The sequence below is a fragment of the Blennius ocellaris genome, assembly GCF_963422515.1.
Source record: "Blennius ocellaris genome assembly, chromosome: 7".
In the NCBI taxonomy this organism is placed as follows: Eukaryota; Metazoa; Chordata; class Actinopteri; order Blenniiformes; family Blenniidae; genus Blennius; species Blennius ocellaris.
Window position 1 is genome coordinate 9691461 of NC_137656.1, and position 23659 is coordinate 9715119.

General features: G+C 40.1%; 1 protein-coding gene across 1 annotated transcript in view; it reads right to left on the minus strand.

Moving 5' to 3' along the window:
• Nucleotides 1-23659, minus strand: part of gpat2 (glycerol-3-phosphate acyltransferase 2, mitochondrial) — a gene marked incomplete at both ends in the record, with an annotated part of 42076 nt that overhangs the window by 17774 nt on the left and 643 nt on the right. Inside the window, 14 exons of the mRNA XM_080499979.1 lie at nucleotides 3749-3852; nucleotides 3951-4111; nucleotides 4721-4791; nucleotides 4900-5030; nucleotides 7429-7511; nucleotides 8098-8196; nucleotides 9713-9922; nucleotides 12650-12749; nucleotides 14308-14441; nucleotides 16284-16383; nucleotides 18356-18469; nucleotides 18911-18994; nucleotides 19083-19153; nucleotides 21378-21482. Of these exons, the coding sequence (XP_080356105.1) occupies nucleotides 3749-3852; nucleotides 3951-4111; nucleotides 4721-4791; nucleotides 4900-5030; nucleotides 7429-7511; nucleotides 8098-8196; nucleotides 9713-9922; nucleotides 12650-12749; nucleotides 14308-14441; nucleotides 16284-16383; nucleotides 18356-18469; nucleotides 18911-18994; nucleotides 19083-19153; nucleotides 21378-21482 (1567 nt within the window). The remainder of the gene's footprint in view (nucleotides 1-3748; nucleotides 3853-3950; nucleotides 4112-4720; nucleotides 4792-4899; nucleotides 5031-7428; nucleotides 7512-8097; nucleotides 8197-9712; nucleotides 9923-12649; nucleotides 12750-14307; nucleotides 14442-16283; nucleotides 16384-18355; nucleotides 18470-18910; nucleotides 18995-19082; nucleotides 19154-21377; nucleotides 21483-23659) is intronic.

Sequence of the window (23659 nt, forward strand, 5' to 3'; positions counted from 1 at the left end):
GCATCACATATATGACCACATATGAAAATGGCCTGGAACATAGGCCAAAATCACACTGCTTCGTATATGATCTTTTTTTTCCAAGTATATTTTTCTAGTTATATTTTTTCATCAGATCCTAAATCAGATGTATGTATCTTATGTTTTTTCCAATGCAACCTCAATGGCATTTCATCTGACTTTTCCTTCATTGAAATGATACAGGCCTCACAATTCCGCACCGGAGGACACAAAACGCATCAAGATCACATTTACAGAATGGGTGAAATTCTGCACCCACGCATACCTCCTGTACAGCGATACCCCGCCGCCACGCCACACGTAGCCATTAAGATGTGTGCTCGAAATCGTCTTCTTCCATCACCAATTGGTCATAATCTTATTGGCTCCGGTGGCCCAACGTGCTCAAAATTGATAAACAGGCTGACGTGTGCAACCCGCCACATTCACTGCAAAAAAGGTTTCACTGACCAAATCTTTTTTTTTCTTCTTCCAATGGAGACAGATTTTATTTTCAAAAGAAACATGATAAAACACATTGGATTGAACCACAAATATGAACTGTTTAAAATGTTGGTAATGGGACATAGACGTATGCAGATTTAAGTTAACAACCATGTCAAACTTCTCAGATGGTTCCTTGTTACATAGAGGCCTAAGTAAAGTCTACATCCTGAAGTGTCCTCAATCTATTCCTCAAACAGATTTCAAATCTCAGTGGTGTTGTTCGAGCTTTAAATACCGTCGATCTTCCAGCATGTTCTTTTGGTTTTGGATTTGTTGCTGTTGTGTGGCAGAATTTGACAAAAGACGTAGCTGCATGCACCCCGAATAAAGACCCAGATGTTTCCTGGAAAAGATTACATCATGTTTCCGACTATACATGTGGGTCAGTTCAGGGTTGTAAACTATTCACAATGGAGTCTGATGTTAATCAAATTTTAATCAGAATGTGAACAACCATGTGAAAAAAAGTCATGAAGACGTGGTGTGTGAACAAAGTTTTTGCTGCTGGGATGTGATCCATGATTTCCACCTGTTATACAGGTTTTATGTCTTTATACACACCTTTAATCCATATCATCCTGGTTATTTATGTGCTGGTGGGAAAGTGGCGTTACCGCTCTTTAAGCCTCTACAAAGAGCAGCAGCCTTCACAAACAACAAATACCTGACCCAGAGGGCAAATTTAAACAAGTTATTATGGCTGCTCAAGAGCGGTGCCTTCAGGTACTGTTGAATTCGATTTAGTGCAATAAGACAGCAAAATATCATTACCGCAATATACAGTGGCTGCTGTAACTTATTTCACCACTCAAGGTTAGCACCCATTTATGAATACATTACACAAAGGCTTTCAGCACTACAAAGCCCACTGCCCACAAGCTTAGCTCCCTATACAATCAAAACAAGTCATGCGGGGAAAAATGAATCATGCATACAAGTAGTTTCCTGTACTTCAAAACAGATTATTTTTACTTCCACCAACAATGCTGGAATGGGGCTACATTATCGATGGTTTCACCCTCCGCCTCTCCGCACGGTGACTAAATTTAGTTGAGCAACCGGCTGGGAATACAAGACATGTGACCAAGGTTTCCTGTCGGTACAGTAACAGTGTTCACGCTGATGGGCCAGAACATTAAAACACTGTCAGGTAAAGATGGTAAAAAATAATTTTCTCATTAGACCGCCAAGTGAAAAAGTGTATGTTTTCATTGTGCCACAATTCCACGTCAATGGTCCACCTTTTAACATTGGATAAACAGAAGAAAATGACACCAAATTGCTGTTTTTCAAAGATGTGACGACTGTGTCAGATCATCCCTCAAACAACAGGTTTTGTTCGTGGTTCTGTTTGGTGATAAATGGGTAAACTGGTGACAGGGTTCTTTTACCAAGGTTGTGTGGCTCAAAGGTGTTTATGATGTTGTGTTATCCAGTTCCACCGAAGATCTACTACATGGCAAAAAGCCAAAAACACCTGAGCAGGCTGTGATAAAGACAGATCAGCGCAGCTTGTTGTGGCTGATCGATGTCTGTCACATGTTTATTATGTTCTTATTATGTTCCAATCTGACTGACAGAGAAGAGTTTGGCACTATTCAATTTTGGAAACTCATAATGAATAATTACGTTTAACTGCTATATTCACCTTACCTCTTCAGCACAAGCGAGTTTATTTGGTGATGTACATTTTATAGAACATGAACATTCTTCTTAGGAAAAGTGGACTGAGTGAGTGTGACAAGGACAAAATTGGGATGGCCCGATGGCTGAGTCAGAGCATCTCCAAAACGGCAGCTCTTGTGGGGGTGTTTCTGGTCTGGTGGTCACTATATATCGAAAATTGGTCCAAAGAAGGAAAAGTGGTGAACAGAGTAATGGGTGGCCAATGCTCAATGATTCATCTTTTTCTATGGAGGTCTCTTGTCCAAACTTGCAGAACTTAAATAATCTGTTGTCAATAACACAGTGTTCTACATTCAAATAAAAATTGTGGCATATGATGAATGCAATAAAAAGTTTTTTCTCGAGCCTCGATTTTGAGTTATAGATCTGGCTAACAATTGTAACTCTGCACACTTAGTGGACTCAGTGAAAAAAAAGAATGTACAGTTTTTACAACAAGGTGGGCATCTCAATACCATTTCAGTGAAGTCAAAAATAAAGTTGTGGACTTGAGAGCATGTGTTGAAGGAATAACATGTCAGTTGCTATTACCAGTTAAAAGTAGGAGAGGTAGTCAATTAAAAAAAAAAAAAAAAATCACAACTTTGAATTAACAATTTTGGAACTTATAATTGACACATGAAAGCACTAATTTAATGCAAAGACTTCATGAGACAGCGGCCCATCATTCGTAAACTGCTATAAAACCACAGTTGGGGGCCTCCTGTGTCTGTCCCATGGATTGTGTTAAAGAGCCGATCGATAGATTGTGTACAACCATCACAATTCTAGTCACAATATTGAGTTGTGATGCTTTGTACTTCTGTAAAAGTAGTATTAGCTACCAGTAGTATACTAGGTGGCAGGTCATTTTGTTGCAAGCAGAGTGAGTAATTCATCTTGGGTGTGCGAGACAGAAGGCAAAAAAACCTAATACATTTTTAGGTTGTTAATCATAAGATTTTTTTTCTCTTAGGTGTGACAGATCAAGGACACTAAGCATGTGTGAGATTGTGTGATCAAAGTATAAATGTGTAAAAACATGTTTATTTTATGAGTTTAGGCAGATGCTGTAATTAAGATACCACACAGTTTTTGGTAAATGCAAATCTTCCAGTTGAAGGATTACCTCCCCATATTATTCTGCTACCTGATTTCCCACATGCCTGCCTTGTTCCTGGTGCAACGTGAGATTTTTCAGCTGTTTGACTTCAGTCCCTGAAGGTCACACAAATAGATCCTTCAGGAAATCCCAGGAACAACAACCACTCGCCAGCTTTAACCGTGAAGTGCTACACATAATCTGTCCTTGTGAAACTTATTTGTGAAAGTGGAGAAAAATCTGTCTTGCGTGTGCAGTACCCGGACATTGACCAAATCATTATGAATACTAAAGTTCTCGTCATTTAAAATGTCATATTTCAAACTAATTTTTCTGAGAGAGATGCCAACAGTTGGAGCAACTGCCAAGGCCTCCCACGAAAAATAAGGTGCCTAGAGAACACAGGCTCTGATATTTAAGCTTAACTGTCAGTGGTTATGCAAGTAACACTCAATGCATTCAAAAGGCATTTACCTCCAACTGCTTCCAGGACGAATGTGTGTGTCACAGAGCGGGCCTGAAGCGAGAGATGAAGCGTGGCAGAAAGGGAAGGACGTGGTACGACGACAAGATCTTTGCTAGAAGAAGAGAGACCAAAATAAAACAAAGTACATCGATATCCCTGATAGATTGGATATGTTGGTAAACGGGACAGTTGTTTGTTCTGAGACTCTACCTGGACGGTGTTGCCGCGACGACGAGATGAGGCATGAGCAGAGAAAGAGAACGGTGGACGACCTCCACTAAAGTCCCAGCGAAGCCAACATCTTTTTTTCTTAAGAGGAGCTCCTCTGTAAGCCACACCACATCACGGCACAGCATGGATAGACTCACACCCTGTGGAGGAGAAGGAGGAGGAGGTGGGGAAGAGGACCAGGTTGAGAAAGTGTTTTGGGGGCTTTTTTTTTTTTAGACAAAGACAAGGAAATGGTGGAAGTCGAGGAATAAGAGGAGAAAGAAAAAGTGGAGAAGAAACAGGAGAACTTTCAAGATGAGGAAGAGGAGATAGGAGGCTATAGGATGAAGGAAAGAAGGAAAGGAGGATGTGGAGCAGAAGGAGAAAGTGGGAACAGCAGAATGTGAGGGAAGAGTAATGTGGAAAGTTGAAGACGAGGTGGTGGAAGATACGTAGGTGGAAGAAAAGATGCTGGAGGAAGAGGTCTGGAAGAGCAGGAAGAAGAGAAAGAAGAGGAGGTCAAATGGGAAGAGGTTAAAGAGGAAAAGGAGCAGGCGGAGGAGGAAGACTTAGAAGCAAAGGTGGGAGAAGAAAAAGAGGAGGTGGAGAGGTTCAACTCCCACGTCACCATCTGGAGTCGCACTCTGCTCTATCAGCACTAAAATCATTTGTGTTTGGGAGTTTCTTGAATATCTGTTGGATCGTTGGAGGAGCTCAGGTGCTTTTTAACACAGAGGGAAGCTCAGAATGGAAAGACATGATGCCTGTACCTTACGGTGTCTGAACAACAGGAGACTTGACACAAGACTGGTGGACATCACAGCCATGCAGGTGGTGGTAGCTGGACACAGAGAGAAACACACACAAATATGATGACAAAACGAGGTCCAATTTTGCAAGCCATTAAGACAGCAGCTTATTTGTCAGATGGATTTAATCCTGGCCTTACAGAAGATGAGGTGGAGGCTGATGGCGATGCAGAGGTCTCTCTCCTTCTCTTGTGTCTCTTCAACATCAGATGTAAACTGAAAGGATGGCTGAAGCCATGAAAATCGCCTTTGTCCAAACACACAGCTGATTCTTGACCATAGAGTAAGAAGAGAGAACGTCAGATGTTAGGCTGGATTCAAACTTCTTAAATATGACAGTGGCTCAATTTTCCTATACTGGCTTCAATTTTAAATCCTCAAAATAATCAGAGCACAAAAACAAACCTAATTCAACCCAATTACAGTCACGTTTTGTTCTTGAAAAGCTAATCAGGGGATTTGTAAACTTCCTAATGTATTATGATAATAAGTGGAAGAGTCCATCAATCTCAAGTTCACTGTTATTGCACATTATGAGGTAAAGCACAAGTTTTTATAACGAAGCAGCCACACGACAGGAAATGCAGTTAACATGGTCAGTAACTGTGAATGATTAAAAAAGATAATTGAAGTTTTGGGGATTACAATACTAGAAGGAACAGTTTAATAAAGAAGCTCAACTGAATGAACTTGCATTCACTTTGTTATAAGTCAAAATGAGAGGACATTTCTCAGCAAATTGTAAAGTGCTCACTTTCAGCGCCCCGTTGTTCTACTGTGTATTACTATATTAGATTCGCCAATAATCACATCTTGTGATGGAAAATTCTGAATTTGATCAATTTCAATCTGCACATAAAACGGTCTTTAAATCGTGGCATGATTTGTACCCCCCCAAAAATGTATTTAGCGTAAAAATGGAAAGACTCTGAAGATGTCACGATCCACATTGCGCAATTTCATCAAAAGATTCAAAGAATCAGGAGAAATCTGTGGGCCGGGAACAAGACCGAAGGTTAAAACTAGATGCTGGTGCTCTTCGCCTCTCAGGCTGCACTGCATCGAAAACAGACCTGATTCTTAACTAGACATCACTGCGTGGTCTCAGGAACACCTACAGAAATCCCTGTGAACACAACTTGCTTGGAAGTCCACACATGCAAGTAAAATAAGTGCGACAAAGAGAAGAAGACGTAAATGAGCATTATCCAGAAACGCTTATTTCTTCCTTTCTCTGGGTCAAAGCTCATTTGACGTGATCCGATGCAAAGGAGAAAACTGTTTTGTGGTTCCACAACTTGGAGGCAATGACTGCAACGGCGCAGCCTCTCTGAGGTCATGCTTAGTTTTTGGCAATCTCAGGAGCAGCTGACCAGCTGACCTGAGCGTGCAAGTGGGGGTGTAAGATTTGCAAATAATTGCATTCTGTCTTTATTTACTTTTAAAATGGCACCACAACTTTTTTTCGGAAGCGAGGTTGTAATTTTAAAGTCGACAAACGGAGTCAAAGAGTGCAAGGAAACCAGGCAATGTTAGACTTTTGCCATTAGGATGTGTCGCAGTAAATTACTTAGGTTGCCAAGGGAATTGCAAAACAAACCCAGTGAATAAGTGAAAAAAGAAGATTGTTTACTCTGCAAAATACAGTACATGGCTTCATCTTCTTATGGAAGACAGAAGTCTGAAATCAATCAGTTTGCTCGATATAAAAATGTTCTATTAAATAAATCATGGGTTCAGTGGATGATTCAAAATAGTATTTGTCGCCACACATCCCAAGTGTATAAAATAGCAGGTGTATTAGAAATCAAGGTTGGTGTCATACATCTTTTGAGCCGCTTATCTCAGACTATGCCGGCGTGATATGAGTATTATTCATGCGTTTTAGCTCTGTGATTGTCTGTGACAGATATGCATTTGTGTGTGCGAGTGAGCGTGGCGAATCCAGCTTTGTCCACACGCAAGATTTACACAAAGTGACACAAATCCTTTCCATCAAGGATGAATGAGCTGCGTCAGGCGTGCACATCTTTGAAAACAAGTGATTGCATGTGAGGACTACTTTAATTTTTCACTGCAGTCGTTTGCATGTTCTGGTATAGCTTCTATATGGGAACAAAAATGAGCTTCCAATGCTGGAACTTCAGCAGGCAGGGACAAACAGAATATGAGAGCATGTTAATGTAGACATGTAGAGAGAACTAAAACTGCTCACATGCTGATAACAATCAAATCTAACCACCACTCTCTACCTCTTTTCATCTATCACTTGCCATCACTCTCATTCAGGCTTTTATTTTTTCTGCTTCCCTCTCTCTGGAGAATTAAACATATGACGGGAGAAGGCACTTTAGTCGTCAGAAGCCGTGCAGAGATTGAGTGAGGATGTTATTTTCTTTCTCTTATCTTTTTCTCTGGCAGACTGTGTAATGTTGATCGTAATTGGACCGAGTCTAAGAGGATGAAGACTCTCATCAGAGCTTGCATCATATCTGTGCCAGATTTAAGGTTTAGAGCAAAGTTCTTTAAAGTCGAAGAGAAAGTAACTTTTCAATTTCACAGACGCTCGATAAAACACGATCTGCACAAGCAGCCATTGTGGTTCGGTCACATGCAGGAAGGACTCGATCGCACATGCACACAGGTACGTATACAGGTGTTTTGTTTACCTGTCGTTGAGGATAACAGGCAGCAACAGGTCCTGCAGAGGGAGCCATTCATCTACTTTGAACCTCCCTGACTCGCACATCTCCTACACACAAATACACAGAGGAGTAAAAGTACAATTCACACAGTCATGCACTCTTAAAGAGCTGAAGCACAGAATCTCTAAATCATTTAACACTGATGTTCTACTTTACTGGGTTTGGAAAACAAATAAGGCAAAGTTGTTTTTTAATATTCTCATCATTGCCTTCAGCTCATCCCTCTGACGCCAATACAGTATTATAGGATTTATATCATTAGACAAAATCACTTTAAATAAGCAGTTGAAGTCAGTGAATACTATAAAAGTAATTTGTCATATATCTCCTTAGAGTAAGGCTCCAGTGTCTAAGCTGAGGAGTTGAAAGAATAATGATAATCCTTGAGGCTGTAATTTGGAATTTATTGATTTATATTGAATATATGAATAATATGGTTTCAAATTGTTAACAGCATATGTGTTACAACAACAAATTCAACATTCCTTCCTAACATTTTTATTGTATTGTTTATGACCCAAGATGAGGGTAGTAGACACATATACACTGCTCCATTTTAGGGCCATAAACCAAAACGTGTTGCAGCTGCTCCTGTAAATGACAAGCACTTGTTTAAATGAAATGTGAGGGCACCTTGAGAGAGAAGGGCTGAGCAAAGTGGACCCTCACACTCTCGCTGGGCTTGTTCCACACAGCGGACCTCAGCCACTGCAGCGCACATTTAAAGCCGACCTGTGATGAGACGTAAAACACACGCAAACTCACATCAAAGTGTAAAGTAAAGAGTACTAGGCACAGCAAGTTAGCCGTTTAATCATAATGAGGTGTCAGACATTCAAACAGCACTATCACTAATGAGCACCATCTATTATGAGCACAGATAACCAGTCGCTTCAGAGGGTGCAAGATCTGTGTGTACATTACTGTGTGTGTGCTATGCTTGAATGACAGAACTAAATTATGGGGCAAAGACCTTATTATTGCAATTAAACAAAACCTTACCCACTCTCCAGTATCATCTTAAAGTGCAGATAAGGGAGGGTGAGAATAATGGAGACTAATAGCCATCGCTGCTGCCTGGAATACACGATATGCAAACCAGAGCTAATCGGCCAACGCTGCGGCCAGCGAAATCTTTGGAAAAGTTGTGAAAAGCATTCAAATGTAGATGCTTTTCTGCTAAACTGATAAATATAGGGTCCTTGTGTACCTTTTGGCAGGGAGGGTGAAGCTTTGTCTGTTTGCAGGATGTCAAAATGTGATTTGCAGATGTCAAAGGATGAGAAGCTTTTCATAAATCTCAAGCCAAATTCAATTGCCTTCATTTTGAAGGAACCCACTTCTGTATATGTTGGTGAGAGCACATTTTTGGTTCCAGTACAATTTTGGAGCAAATCAGAGCTTGGAGAGGGCATCTACAGTTTCTCTTGGGGACAATCTTGGAGGGGGGGGGGGGGGGTGTGTGGATAACAAAAGTTGGGACTCTGCGCTCTGTCTGAGCGATCTGTAAGAAACTAATATTTAAATCCATCTACCAGTTGAGCCTCACTCTATTGACTGCTCAGCTGTCGGCTTGTAAGTGAGCAGAGAGATGAGAGGAGAACGAGATATGAACCTCTGAGGCAATGCACAGGATCTGTTCAATGGGATGTTGCAATTTTTTCCAAAAATGAAGAGCGACAAAAAAATTGTGAGACACCTGTGTCATGCAGGTGGAGGACTTTCACCTCCAGACTCCACTGAGCAGGCATTACTGAGGTGAAGGGCCACTTGAGCTGTTGGCTCCAGCTTTGATAGAGCTAAAACTCCAAGAGCTGAGGCAAAAGGGAGTGCACTCACATCCAGGCAGAGAAAAATAAAATCTACTAACCCCCCCCCCCCCCCCTTTCATGAACCATTTTTTGACAGATGCAACTTATACTCATGTGCGACTTACAGACTGAAAAAAATACTTAAAACGCTTAACCCCATTCACTCGACTATCCTTTTTAACTGTGGTGGTTTTTTTTCCTCCTCAGAAATGAAAAAGATACGATCATGCTCAGAGAAGGTATTCTACTGTCCCTCTGACTTCTTGCTGCTGTTCGCCCCCCCGCCCCCCAAAAAAGCTCTATGGCACCACCTCGGAGGAAACCACACTCACAGAGTGTGTGTGTGTGTGTGTGTGTGTGTGTGTGTGTGTGTGTGTGTGTGTGTGTGTGTGTGTGTGTGTGTGTGTGTGTGTGTGTGTGTGTGTGTGTGTGTGTACATGAAAGTGTTCGTGTTCACGTGCATCCACCTGGATGTTGGTGCTGGGCACACAGTCATACGAGATGCCCACAGGAACCAGGCAGACATCAGCGACAGAGCCCTCTTTGATGAGGTGCCTGATGCGAGCCAGCCACAGGCCGCCTTGGCCAGACTCGGCCGACACACCAATACTTATCGCCTGGCCCTCATGTAGCAGCTCACGTACCAGCTGAAGGGGGAAGAAAGATGGCAAAGACAAAGGGGCTAAAAAGTCTTGGCATTAGGGGAGCGATTAACATAAAATGCTGGCAACACATCTTTAAAATATACATGAGCAATATAGCAAAACAGACCTCGGAGAGAATACAAAGGGGAAGCAAACAAGAGCGTGGAGGGCAGCTGTGGGAGGATGAGTCAAAATGTAGGAAAGCAGGCAGGATAAAGAGCAGCAACAAAGAGAGGCACTCCATGACATTCAGAGACACTTCCCGTTGCCTGAAGAACTGTTGTTGCCCTTCCAGACAGAGAAAATTCAATTACCATTGAAAAGTAGCTAAGCAGGCCTACACTCAATAAACAATAAAGGTCTATTAACATTGAAATACAACCAATAAACAAGCCTGCTTTCTCACACAAAACCAATATACTTCCTCACATAAATGAGCGATGAAAAAAAAAAAAATTCCTACTCGCCATGTAACGCATAAACAACCAGGCTATGTTGCACTCTGGCTGCGGTATTGTATATCACATTATCAGACTCAGCAGTTTCTCTGAGCAGTTGAGCTCAGTATTGATCAAAATAAAGCCAGTAACTTCCACAAATGAAATATGTCTTTTAACAGCTGAACCACAGACAAGTCTCTTATCAGATACAAACAGTGAGATATCCATAAGGAGCAGGTGATACTGACTGAAAACAGAAAAGAGCGGTAAAGAGAGCAATAATGGAAATGAAACAAACTTTAACAAGAGCAGAGGAGGAGAAATAGGAGAGGGCAGATGATGCAGGGCATGACAATCTACTAAAACAAGGGGAAAACAAACAGAAACTGTTTCCCAATAAAAACAAAACAACCTGCTCAGACCTGCCAAGAGCAAACAATCAAACTATCAAACGAACCACCGCTCATCTCACTTCTCCGCCCTCTCTTCATTGCTTTGTCACTCTCGTCAACTCCAAGACTGCAATCTCTGTAGCCAAACTCGTGCCACTTGGTAATTTTAAGAATGAATAGAAAGTTGGATGAGGCTGGGGAATGAGGGGGAGTGAAGGGGAAAGGACAGGTTGTATTCTGGCTGAGGAGCTGCCTGCAATGACACTCCACCAGGAAGCGTAATGAAAAGAGCGAAGATGAATTGAACCGGATGCATATACACCAAATAGACAAATTGCTAGGATAGCCATCTTTAATTTATCCTGCAATTATATATAATTACCTGATGCAATATGGCTCTTTTTTTTTAAATTCAACAACAGGCTTTCTGACTGAGTGCCCGGAATCTTTTTTTTTCCAGTGACGACTGTTTTCGGTTGTGCATGCACAGATAATGAGGGGCTTGGACCAGTGTTTTCTGGCTGGGAGCTGAGAATATTGTACATACAACCTGAAATAGCTTTTGCCTATAGGAGAAGACATGCAATGGCATAAGAGGATTCACAATCTGCAGCAATGTTAACCAATATGAATAAATACAATTAATTTAAAAAATGTAGTTAAAAAATAAGGTCTGGCTTCAGTAAGCTTCACGAAGCACCGCTTTAATTCATCCTACAATTAGGGGTGTTTGTAAATTATGTGTTTTCTTTTCTCCAGGAAGAATCGGAAAATTTTAAATGTGAAAACAGTCACATTGATTTGCATCAGTTCCGTGGGTAAAAGTCTATCTCTTCCCAGAAAACAGGGTTTCTGCAGCCTCCAGCTTGTTTTCACAAACTCTCCTTCATGGTGTGGTTTGGACGCTAATGCTACTTTGAGTTTTCAATGTGGGCTACAGGCACAGCTGCCATGCACAGTTCTTATGTTGTCTACTGTTGTTGTCCGCATTATTATTTTTACTCTTTGCAAGGTCATTTTCATGTGGGCCTGCAGGAGAAATGCTAAACCTGGTAAACCCCCTGTACAGCATGTTTTATATGTTATCCTGTTACTCCAATCCAAACAATTGGCTTGTGGATGGGCCTCTGTGGAGCTTAATGACAACCCATTCATGTCAGTAAAGTGTCTGGAAGCAGCAGTTTAGGTTAAGAAAGTACAAGCCCAATAAATGATTTTGATTGACTGGGATGGTCCTGATACTTTTGTCTCCAAGACTTTGTATGATTCATCTCTCAACATAGGTACCAAGCAAATCTGAGAAAACCTCCAGAGTCGAGCATGTATGACAACTTCAGACTCCACATCGCTTTAAATAGCTAAATTATAGATACATCTAGTTATACCTCATTGATAATTCACTGCATGAGCAAAGTCAATGCTACAATGCTTGAGAGTACATTTCAAGAATTATTATTTAAACAGTGATGCACCTTTAGAGTATGCAGAATATTTTTAACATACAATGTATGGAATCTATTAGATTATTGAACAACTTTGCAACCAAATATTCATGGCAAACCAGTTTTCGATAACAACCAATACCATTGATAACTGTAGTTATGAACAGAAAGACAACCAGAATGTGATTTTAGAAACTTTCATTTAAAGTTTTTTTTTTTTTTTTTAAATCAAACGCATTAAAGCTTAATGTTTAAAATGATGCAGGCATGTTTCATTTTAAATTACATAAAAAAATAATGACATTACCATTTGCCGTCCTCCAAAGGGCCCCTGGGGCTTGTATCACCCTCATTTGAGAAACACTGGAGATTGACTAAATCAGTGGTGGCAGACAGAGCCTGAACTTCAATATCTTAGCCATCTGTACATGAGAAAGGAAAAGATGACGGACTCACTGAGGTCATGATGGGCGAGTACAGGTTGTCCTTCTCAGCATCTTGCTCGGTCAGCGCAGAGGGTGGCAAGAGGACGACGCCGACCCTCTGCAGGATGAATCTGAGAGGCAAATACATGGCTGATAAAAATCTTAAGACCAATTACCAAATTGCAAGAATTAGCATTTTGCATTGTTGGACCTTAAAAAGGTTCTCGAGCCCCAAAATACAAAAACCAGAAATGGGAGCAAAATAATTTTGAGCAGGCCATATATTGAAAACAACAGTTTAACTGAAGCAGGCTGTTCGTCAGCTGATCAAAAGTTTAAGACCACAGCCTTTAAAAACCAAAATCTACAGTTTCACACCGTGAAGACCTCCTGATGCCAGAGGCAAAAAAAAAAAAAAGCTCACGATCTTTGAATGTAGCAGGACTGTTGAGCTGAATAGCTCACAATGTGCTCAGGATGCTGAGGCTGGAGACAGTGAGTCGTTCTGAAATTCCTCAAAGATCCTGAGGGCTATTTAACAAAAAAGTCAAGACTGAGACCCCAAAAAATCTGACTGGCACTGATCGAGAGGATCCGATTGGCTGTCCATCAAGACACCTTATGATTCTTGACCCAAATTGAGGCCATTGCTGGTGATGACTGCAGCCCAATAACCATCTGACTGCATCTGCCAGGGAAAGCTTTAAAAACAACAACGACGACGAAAAACGCCTTCAAAGGCACCGTCTCTTGCCTGATTGGACTGTGCAAGGGAGCACCAAACATGGAACTTTCAAAGATGTAAGAAATGGTTATTCTCTGACAAGAAATAATGTAACCTTGACGATCCTGATAGCATCTCTGTGCGACGACTGGGTTTTTTCAACAGGACAATGCTGGAGTTCACAATGTCCGCCTGACGAAAGGCCTCTTCCAGGAGAATAACATCACCCTTTTGGACCATCCTACATGGTCCGCTGATCTAAATCCCATTGAGAACATTTAGGGATGGATGGCAATGGAGGGGTTACAAAAATGGACATCATTCCCGGACAGTGGAAACCCTTCATGAAGAAATTTTCACCACTTGGATGAACATTTCCACTAACCTTCTGGAAACGCATGCATCAAGCATACCAAAAGTAACTTTTCGAGTGATTAAATGAAAATGGTAGATTGATTCATTACTGAGTCCTTTATTTTGACAATTTAATTCCTGTTTTGAAGGAGTTTTCTGTGATTTTTAAGCTGATGTCAAACTTTCGATCAGCCGATGAGCAGCTCATTTCACTTAAATAGTTTTCAATATATTGCTCAAATGGTTTTGTCTCTTACTCCCATGTCTTCTATTCGCATATTGAAGATCTACTTACAACCTTTTTGAGATCCAACAGTGCAAAATGCAAATTCTTGGAATTTTTGTAACTGGTCTAAAGATTTCGATCAGGAGTGTACATGATACTTAAGGCATCAGTGCTGGATTTAAGAATGGCTGTATGTATTACCTCTGCGTGATAATTAAAACGTTATAGCCTGGTTAACAATAGTGAGGATTTTGTAAGCTTGTGTTCCGAAATAAAAAGGCATCTGCTATATTCATAAGGAGAAAATACTATACGTTTTTTGTCACTTCAGCCCAATTTGACCAGCAGCTTGAATGTGTATCTGTGCGTTAGTGTGTTTGTATACCTCAGGAAGGAGTTGCCAATCTGCAGAGGACAAAAAGTGAATGGCACTCTCAGATTGTGACAGAAGAGCACAAGAGGGATGAGTGCAGGGTCCATGGTGCTCTGACGCACGTACACATAAACTAGAGGAGACCCCTGAATGAAAAAAACACAAAACAAAAGATGCTTTAGACAAACTGAATCCTTCACATTTTCTTGCATTATGGCAAACAAACGTGGACTGTGCACAGGTCACGTAAAGTCGGGAAAAAGTATGTTTTTGTTTTGTTTGTTTTTTTAATTTAAACCCTATTGTGATGACAAACCCTGCAAGGTTTAGATTCATATCACCCAAATGGAAAGTCAACCAAACACATCCTTATTTTTCAAAACAGTAAATAGCTGACATTCTTATTACTTTTACACCATGTTGAGCCAGATGCAACTTGAGATTAGGCATACATGTGGAGAATATGTTGACTGCACACATTATTTCCGCAAGGTTAAAAGCCGCTGCATTATTCACTTGGTGGTTTTCTCTACTGAGCAGCATTTGATTTTTTTTGTCTCTCCTTTTTATTACATGGAAGTGAAGAGCTCGTATTGCAGCTCAATTATATATTGGGTGAGCCTAAGGCAGAAACATAAAACATGTTTGCAGTTTTGTGCATGATAATGTCACGACAGTAAAAAAGGTTTTATAATAAAAGAGCCTAAATATTACAAGGCGAGTCCCCCGAACATTACAAGGTGCTCTATAGTTATGATAGACATATTTATTGCTTTTATTCAACATTTCTACCCCTTATGGTCTGAAAAGAATGAAATCATAGTTGTGTCTATTATCTTGCCAATAATCAGAACACTTTGATTATATTGTGATGGCCGAAGTGTCATACCACATGCATTTCAAAGCAATAAAACATTCCAGTCCCTCTTGAGACATTTATAGGTGAAATAAATGTAAGACTTCAAGATGAAAACAGTAAAACGATTAAATCAGAAGCTGAGCTGATTGTTCAAGTCATTCAAATGCAATTAGACCAATAATTACCCCAGATAGAGGACTCTGTTCTTCTAATGTGCAAGACATTGCAAGATGCTCATGAAATAATGAAAATATATCTGCTAGTTTGTCCTTCAATTAAAACCCAACCATATTTCAGTGAGATCTAACTTGAGGACACCGCACAGTAAATTCACTTTTAATAATATTTAACATTTGAACCACAGTCTGATTTAGGCTTCCCCCCCCCCCCCCCCTTTTGATTTATTCAGACAACCATGTAAAAAGAGATTGATTAAGGACATCTGGCAAAGGAAGAAAATGAGAACATTAAAAACAAAATTTTTTGTTTTTCGGAGATGTGTACAACCATGGCTGTGTGCGATCTCATTAGATGGCTGAGCACAGACTCATTTCACATCCTGAGTGAATGTGTGAGGACCCAAAACACCACAGGAGCTTTTTTCCCCCCCCAAGAAGAGCTGACAAACTTTGGTTGAGCTGTTTCACGCCCTCCTGAAAGTTGAAAAAAAAAAAAAAAAAAAGGTGTTTTATCTACGAGCTCCTGTGAGCGTTCATAGACACGTTCTAAAATAGAATCATTCCCGTGCTGATAAATGTCTATTGGTCACCAACAGAGAGCCTCCTGACCCAATTCTGCACTTGGTGGTGCTCCTGCTGCCCAGATGAGAGCAGGAAGGACCTGCAGCAGGTGGTGAGGTGGAGCAAAACATTATAAATTTACATTTACAGACCAACCACAGAAAATGTCAGTTGCATTTTAAAACAACCCACCTTGGACATGATCAGTTCTCCCTTTTATACCCTGGTATAAATACAGTCTCCTTAAGATTAAAGGTGCAAAAACAATGCCATCACTTAATTTTGATTTACACTATGATTTTTACTCTTTATCTTATTTTTTTGACCTGCCTGATAGAGCTGTTGAATGTTTTCTTGTTTCCTAAACAATGACAGATTCTGACTTGTACCTCTTGTGCAGCTTTGTGTAAAGACGAAAGATGGTCCAGGTTAATTTGAATGTCGCCAAACACGACAGCAAGCACCTTCAGCATCGCCCAGCCCACGAACCTGGGCAGGAGAAAATAGTGGGTGAGGAGATATGTGGAAATAAGATAGGAGAGGACAAAAATGATGATTTGAGATATGATGAAAACAAGGACAATGTACACAGGGGAGTATAGGACCAAATGCGATGGGGTTAAGAGAAAGCAGCTGTTAAATGTGACATGTAAATTAGATAAATGGGAGTGAGACACTGTGTGGAGGAAAGGAGTACAAGAGAAAGTGATGACACGGAGAAAGAAGCTAAATGAAAAGCGATAAAGAAAGGGGGGGTGTGAGGGTGACAGCCATAGATGGGAACAAAGACCGGCGCGGTATGTGAGTGAGAAAGAGACGGAAGGGGAAGAGGAGATTTTGAGGGGAGATTCCTCAAACTGCAAGGAAGCTAAAAAAGTTAAAGGGTAAAAGAAGACGTTTCTACTCCAATTCACCCAACATTTACAGAATATCTATCTGGCTGCAGAGGCTGGCTCTCGAGAGCTGACAGAACCGTAATATCCCAACTTCATTTCGAATCCGACCCCCGTCTTTTCACAGCAAGCAATCCAAGCGTGCTGTATGTGCCCCCATGCCCACTGACATGTTCACACCTCAGCAGCTGCCACTCAATTTGAAGAGCATAATGCCTCTCAGTCATGTATCTTTCAGGAGATGCAGCAATCTCATAAACATTCTCACAAACATCCCACTCGTCCAAAAGCATATGAGCCATTTCTGTGTTTCCCTTCAAGTTAGTAGCAGGTGGCACAAAGCACTATCCCCTTTGAAGTGCAGTTTCCTACTGGCGTACAATTAAGTCAACAAAAACAAAGTTAAGTTTGGAGATCCACAGTTTTTAATCTCTATGTCAGTAGTTTGTGTAGACTTTTTTGAGTGACTGGTAATTGGGAAGACTGGAAAACGCTTAGTAAAGCATGAAACTTCCCCAGTGTTCTAATTATTAAGATAGTGGGTACAAATGTGCAAAAAACTGAAATTATTTTCGTACAAACTAAATATCTAGACTGGGAAATATGTTGCTTGGGGCTTATGAGACCAGCAACAATTTACATCTGCTCATGTTCAAATCCTTGGTCAATATTCAATGATTTTGGCTCATATTCTTCTGCATTGTGTTATTCCATGCCCTATTCATAATATCTACAATCCCCTTGGTGGCTGGCTCCTCCTCAATAATAAATACTACCAAAGCCAACAATGCAATTCAGCCAGTATCCAGTCTGTCAAATACATAAAAACAGATCCGGAATACCCACTTCATTGAAAAAAGGGGCTTAGTGAATTGTTTTCTGATAGCTATCCAGTGTTTCCAGTAAGCGGGTTACGTACAAGTTCAAATGACTCAACAGGGTTAATGTTCATGGTAATTAAAAAAAAACCAAACAAAAAAAAACAACATTCAATCAGTGGCTCATTAATGTGTGTGTGCGGTTTTTTTTAATATAGTTTTTGGCCAGCCAAGAAGATGCCTGGCAAAACTGAACGGATAGAATAGAACTTATGGCTTCAGCTACACAAATAATATTTGGTGGGGAATTCAGTGCAATGTTAGGTTTGTGCTTCCAGTCTGTAAAAGGTCAACAGTAAAAGAAAAGTACCACAAGCTATGTACATATAAATAAACATTAAACCCACTCCCCCGACCCAAAATAAAAAAAATAAATAAAATGAATAAATTTTTTTTTTTTATCCAAAAATTTACTTATAAACAAAGTTAGAAAGATGCAACTTCGGGCCACAAGATGAATCTTTAGGACCATCATGTGATCAAAAGACAAAGGAAACATTGCTTCAGCAGCTCTAATTGTGTTTGATACTTCCAATTTGTTTCTTGTTATTTCAAAAATTAAAAAGGTCACACAGTCCAACACCAAATCAATAAGTCAAAGTATTTTCTCAGATGAACAGTCCTCTCTGAACTTCATCCTTTGCCCGCCGGCCCACATGCCATACAGACACAAACAGCAACCACGCAAACCTTAAGAGAACAGACGAAATGCAGGTGTCGATGAGGGGGCGGAGCTGACCCAACTGCTTGTGGTGATCTGCCCCCGCGGGCGCTACGAGCTGCGCTGTGAGCACCTCCTTCACCCTGAAACACATGGTCACAGGACAACAGGGTGAAACACAGCACAAAGCCTCACTTGTGCTGCTCTTCCACAAACAACCCGCCCTCCAGTAAGACGACAACAACAACAACTGCAGCATCCTTGAGTGAGGAAGTTACATAAAGGTTAAACTCAATTACACAGAAAGGAGTGAAAACAACAGATATAAACTCCAGACTCGATAGGGAAAGAGTAAAGATGGTCCCAACTTTGTGCATTTCTCTTCATTCACTCTTCACAGGCCCCAGGATAGCCTACATTTTCTGTATCTTGGTTTGTGCCACTTATCTCCACTCATCTTTACTCTGTCCCTCCCTGCAGAACTGCAGGAGCCCGTTTCATTTTCCGTATCTCTGCCTATCATTTATTTACTCTCCTCCCGAGTCTCTACTCTTGTCCTTGTTCCCCCTCATCCCCTCAGGTACCTGTTGCGGACAGGACTCTCGTAAACCTTGCACCCATTTACGAACAGGACGCAACACACCCTGCGCACCAGCCAGCCTCGATATCTGCAACAGAAGACACGCAGTTGAGAATAATATCCACCGGGGAGGGCGCTCCTAGTAAATCATTGTTTTTGGACTTCACCATCACTACCTGGTTTGTTTCTCGTTGAAAGTCAGCAAGTTGTGGAAGTCAAAGACGGTGTTTTGGCCAAGCTTCTTGCTCTGAGCGATAAACAGAAAAACAAACAAACAGATGAACCAAGTTACCAGGTTGGTGCCCTAAAACTGCACTCAAGATTGTTCACGTTCCAAATGGTTCCCTGCTGGAGCACACCACATTCACACTATGTGGACTCTGTAAACCTGAGTAACATTGTTTTGTTTAGTTTGATTCAATCATGGACAAGGAGAAAAGGGCTCAGTCTGAAGAATGTGGCGAAGGTGCTTCACAGTGAACACAGCTCCAGACCCAATCCAGAGGGAGCTCTCACATTTCCCATAATGGGAAAACATTTGCCGTTTTAAATGTAATAAAGCCAACATTGTAATAACTTGTCAGTGAAGTAATAGCTAATAAGGAAGAGGAAAAAAATTAGATATGCACATAGTATACATCTTCAATGAATGAATATGATCACTATGCCATCCACTTTTTTTTTATAAGCAAACAACACAAAAACTGCTAAAAAAAGAATCTCCCCTGCATTTATTTTTGAGAAATATCATCTGATAATATTAACAGCAGTTGATACATGTTTTTAATTTTTTTTAATGCCACTTCAACAATCCAATAAAGAGAGAAGTCATTGCATTTGTGTCACGCTGTCATGACAATATTGCTTCAAATATTTTATTACACTATTGGCAACTTATTACACCATTTGATTTTATTAGATTTAAAATGTATTAAAAAAAAGATTGCTGCAAGGGTGTGACGGTTCCCTTAAGCCCCGGTTCAGTTCAAGCTTCAGTACTTGTCTCAAGGTTTTGACATTTTGAACACTTACAGAAAAACAATGTCTGAATTATTTTAACAAAAGGCTGCATTTCAGTATCAATAATATGAGCATGGTTTAAATCAACCAAATTATGCGATATATCATAATTATTATTATTATATTTCTTTTACTAATCTTCAAACATAATCCGTTAATACAACAAACATTTGTCTTAAGCCCACATAATAGAACCTACCCATCTCACTTCTGCTTTCAAAGTGCAGGGATAGCAACAGGATAAAATTAGTTCAGCTGAAAGTTCTTAAGGTCTTGGGGGCCATAAGTCCCCCTGAAGCTCAAGGATTTTAAGCCATTCCACCCATTTTAAAGCCTTTTCAGCTACATTTTAGATAAACATAACAAGAAGACCTCAAACAAATCTTACATATTTTATGAAAAGATGAAGACTACTTAGTCTTTCTGACATTTGGTGAAGTTAGATTATGAATGCTTACAATAAGTCACTATCTTTCTTCATTAAACAATGTTTCACTTTCACAATTCAACTGTTTATCTTCAATGATGTACAAGTTTTCTGGTTCGTTCACAGCAGTTTCTCAACACAGCAGTACGAGTGTAAATGATGAGAATAGTCAGTTACTATCTAAAGAACTAGTAATGTTTGGGCCACAATTCACAATTAATATTCAAATTATGCAAAGAAAATCATGAAATCATGAAAAACATGAACATCTTTTACTATCAAAGTATACATTAACAATATATTTCTATGTTCTGTAACTTTGGAAAGTTAATACAAATAAGTGCATACATTTACAATTTACCAGTAACAATTGTGCTGTAAACCTTTGATTCGTTGTTGAACATTTTTATTTTTAATAAAATTTTTTTTACAATAAAACAATGCCTTACTGAAAGTGAAATGAAACGGCATTCTCATTGGTTGAAATCGTTTATTCTCAGCACTGATCAGCTCACTAATTCTTTGTATAAGACAATAAATTTCCTGTTAGTGAGACAGAAGTGAAACATTTAGTTTCGATACAATCCCATAGGAATCTCACCTTATCCTTGATCACACACACAAAATAATGGGTACCTCACCACGTAAAGTGTTTTCGATGGATTTAGACATTTCACAAAAATTACCAAATTTGACTTCAAATCAGTGAAAATCTGCAGGTCAGCAGAAAATTGCCATCCCTGAATGTGGAGACAGGAGTGATTCCAGGTTTGTGAAGAAGACACGGTGAAATAAGCTTTTCCACTTCAGTTCAAAATCATTAAGACTCACACTGGACATGACTTGATTTACTGTATTAAAGATTCCTGCAGCTCTGAGACAGATTGAATGGAAACACCTACTGCGCAATGTAAAGCCTGCGTCTTCAAAATGAAGGATACTTGAGGGATATCAAAACAGTCCACCTTTTATATTTCATCAGTTTCATCTAGCGAGATCTGTCCATCTACCTGCCTTCACTCACCAGACTGTCCGGGGTGCACTGGTGACAGCACTGGCCCACCACCGGTCTGAATGTGCCCAGACAGGGAATCGTCAACTTTTTCTTGATCGGTAATTTCCATGACAACTGATGGGGAGAACAAAATGTCACACACACACACACACACACACACACACACACACACACACACACACACACACACACACACACACACACACACACACACACACACACACACACACACACACACACACACACACACACACACACACACACAGAGTTTACCAGTTCATTCAGTACAGCCAGATGAAACTAATGCGGTGTATTACAACAGTCCCAGAATGAATCCTACCCTCCTGAAGGTCAAATTGTTCAATTTTCATTCGACCCATCACTTATTAGAGCAGTGTTGATGCAACTGTGTCCTCATTTCAGCATATTACATTACACTGAGCATGTTTTTCCATTTTCTTTCTGTGACAAATTATAAAAGGGAAGTGGGGACAGGCTGGTTCTGTCAAGACAATAACACAAATGAATCAGAAAGGGGTAATTCTTTTATTAGTTTCTGTTGATTTCTCAAAGGCATCTGTGCGTGTGTTGGTTTAACTCTGACGCCATGTCAGCAAGCACTTATTTGCAGTGCTGTAAAAATATTACAGATTTGATTTGAGAGCCAGTATCAGGCAGTGAGTGCAGATAAACAAACTGCTTATGCAATAAACGGGAGTGACAGCTCACTGTATAATAATGAACTTGATGTGAAGTTGACCAGTGGCGAGTTGACTGCCAGTCAATTCTTCACATTTGTACTATTGCATTAAAAAAAAAAAAAAAAAAAAAAATTTCATTTTGTGTCATATAACAATAATTTTCTTGGGAAAGCATGTCGACTCAGTTTCAAGGCAAACAGAATGAAAGTAAAATGGTAATAAGCACCATATTATGATAATAAACAGCAACACATTGATTATCATGCCGTGTGTGCGGTGTTAGGATTCAGACTGATTGCCCCCTTTAGACACAATGAGCTAATGAATCTCCTAAAATCAATAACACTTTCTCCCGGCTGAATGATGATGATGGATTCCAGAAAACAGAGCAGCTGACTGAGAAGCCAGGAAAGAGTCGATTTAAGGACAAAACATTACAGTAATCGCAAAGCTTGCATCGAACAATCAGTGGTTTATTAATCTTTAGAGGAGGGGGCATAAAGACAAAAGGTTAAAGGAGAAAAAAAGTGAAATATACAAATGTGTTTGCACAGTCTTAGTATCATCATGCTAAAAGCATCCACTGGCCTACATACAAAAAATACATTTCTTTGTGTTTCAAACAAGGAACGTCCATCTTTTGATCACAATTCAATGTTGAAGACGTGTTAGTAATTGCTGGTGGTTGAGTATGTGCTCGTAGAATAATGGAAAAATAACTGTCTTAAGATACACATGATGTGTTCCACTCCACCAGTACAACTAAAATGTGAATATCCTCATGCAGCTGTCAGTGTCTTCAAGTAGATCATGGGATTGAAGTTTGGAAGTATAAACGCAGATGCATGCTGCTTGGTTGACAATCGTGAAAGTGATGATATGGTGGAAAAAAGTAATCTGTTGTAAGCTTAAAGTAGCCTCCATATTAATGTGAAACAACAGCAGCAATCAAAGAATAGAGCAGTTTCACTCTTTTGGTGGCACTTAAGTTTGTAAATCAAAGCTTGTTTTCTTTTTCGTTTCTTTTTAAAGCTGCGATTAGTAAGCAGCTCCGCTCACTCGGCACAGATCAGGTCAGGAGATCCATCATATCTGCACCTCGCCATGATCAGAAACTTGACGAATTCAAAAAGGTTCAAATTAAAAAAGGCCACCCTTAGGGGTACTTTTTCACAAAATGTTCGAACTCTGCTGTAGTTTAGGAAATACTTTTTTTTTTAGGACTCCCACTAGTCTCAATTCAATATTTATCCAAATCAGCTCACGCAGCCTCCCCATAAAGAAATACCAAGCGGCTTTGCTTTTTATCAAAGTTACTTAATTTTAGAGTTTGAGTGGTGCAGAAATCCCGTAGTGGTGCGTGAATCCTTCCTGGTGATGCATTCAGATGGTGAAGTAAAGTCTGATGACAGACTCATTCAGCTGCCACAAAGGACTGCATTCATTAGCTATGGTGTTTGAAAACTCGACGGGGAATACAAATAATTAAAGGAGCGATGCTTTCACAACAAAATCTGTGGATGCACTGTCACTTACAGCCACACGAGTAAGTTCCAGATCACTCATGACGAGACACACGTGACGAAATTA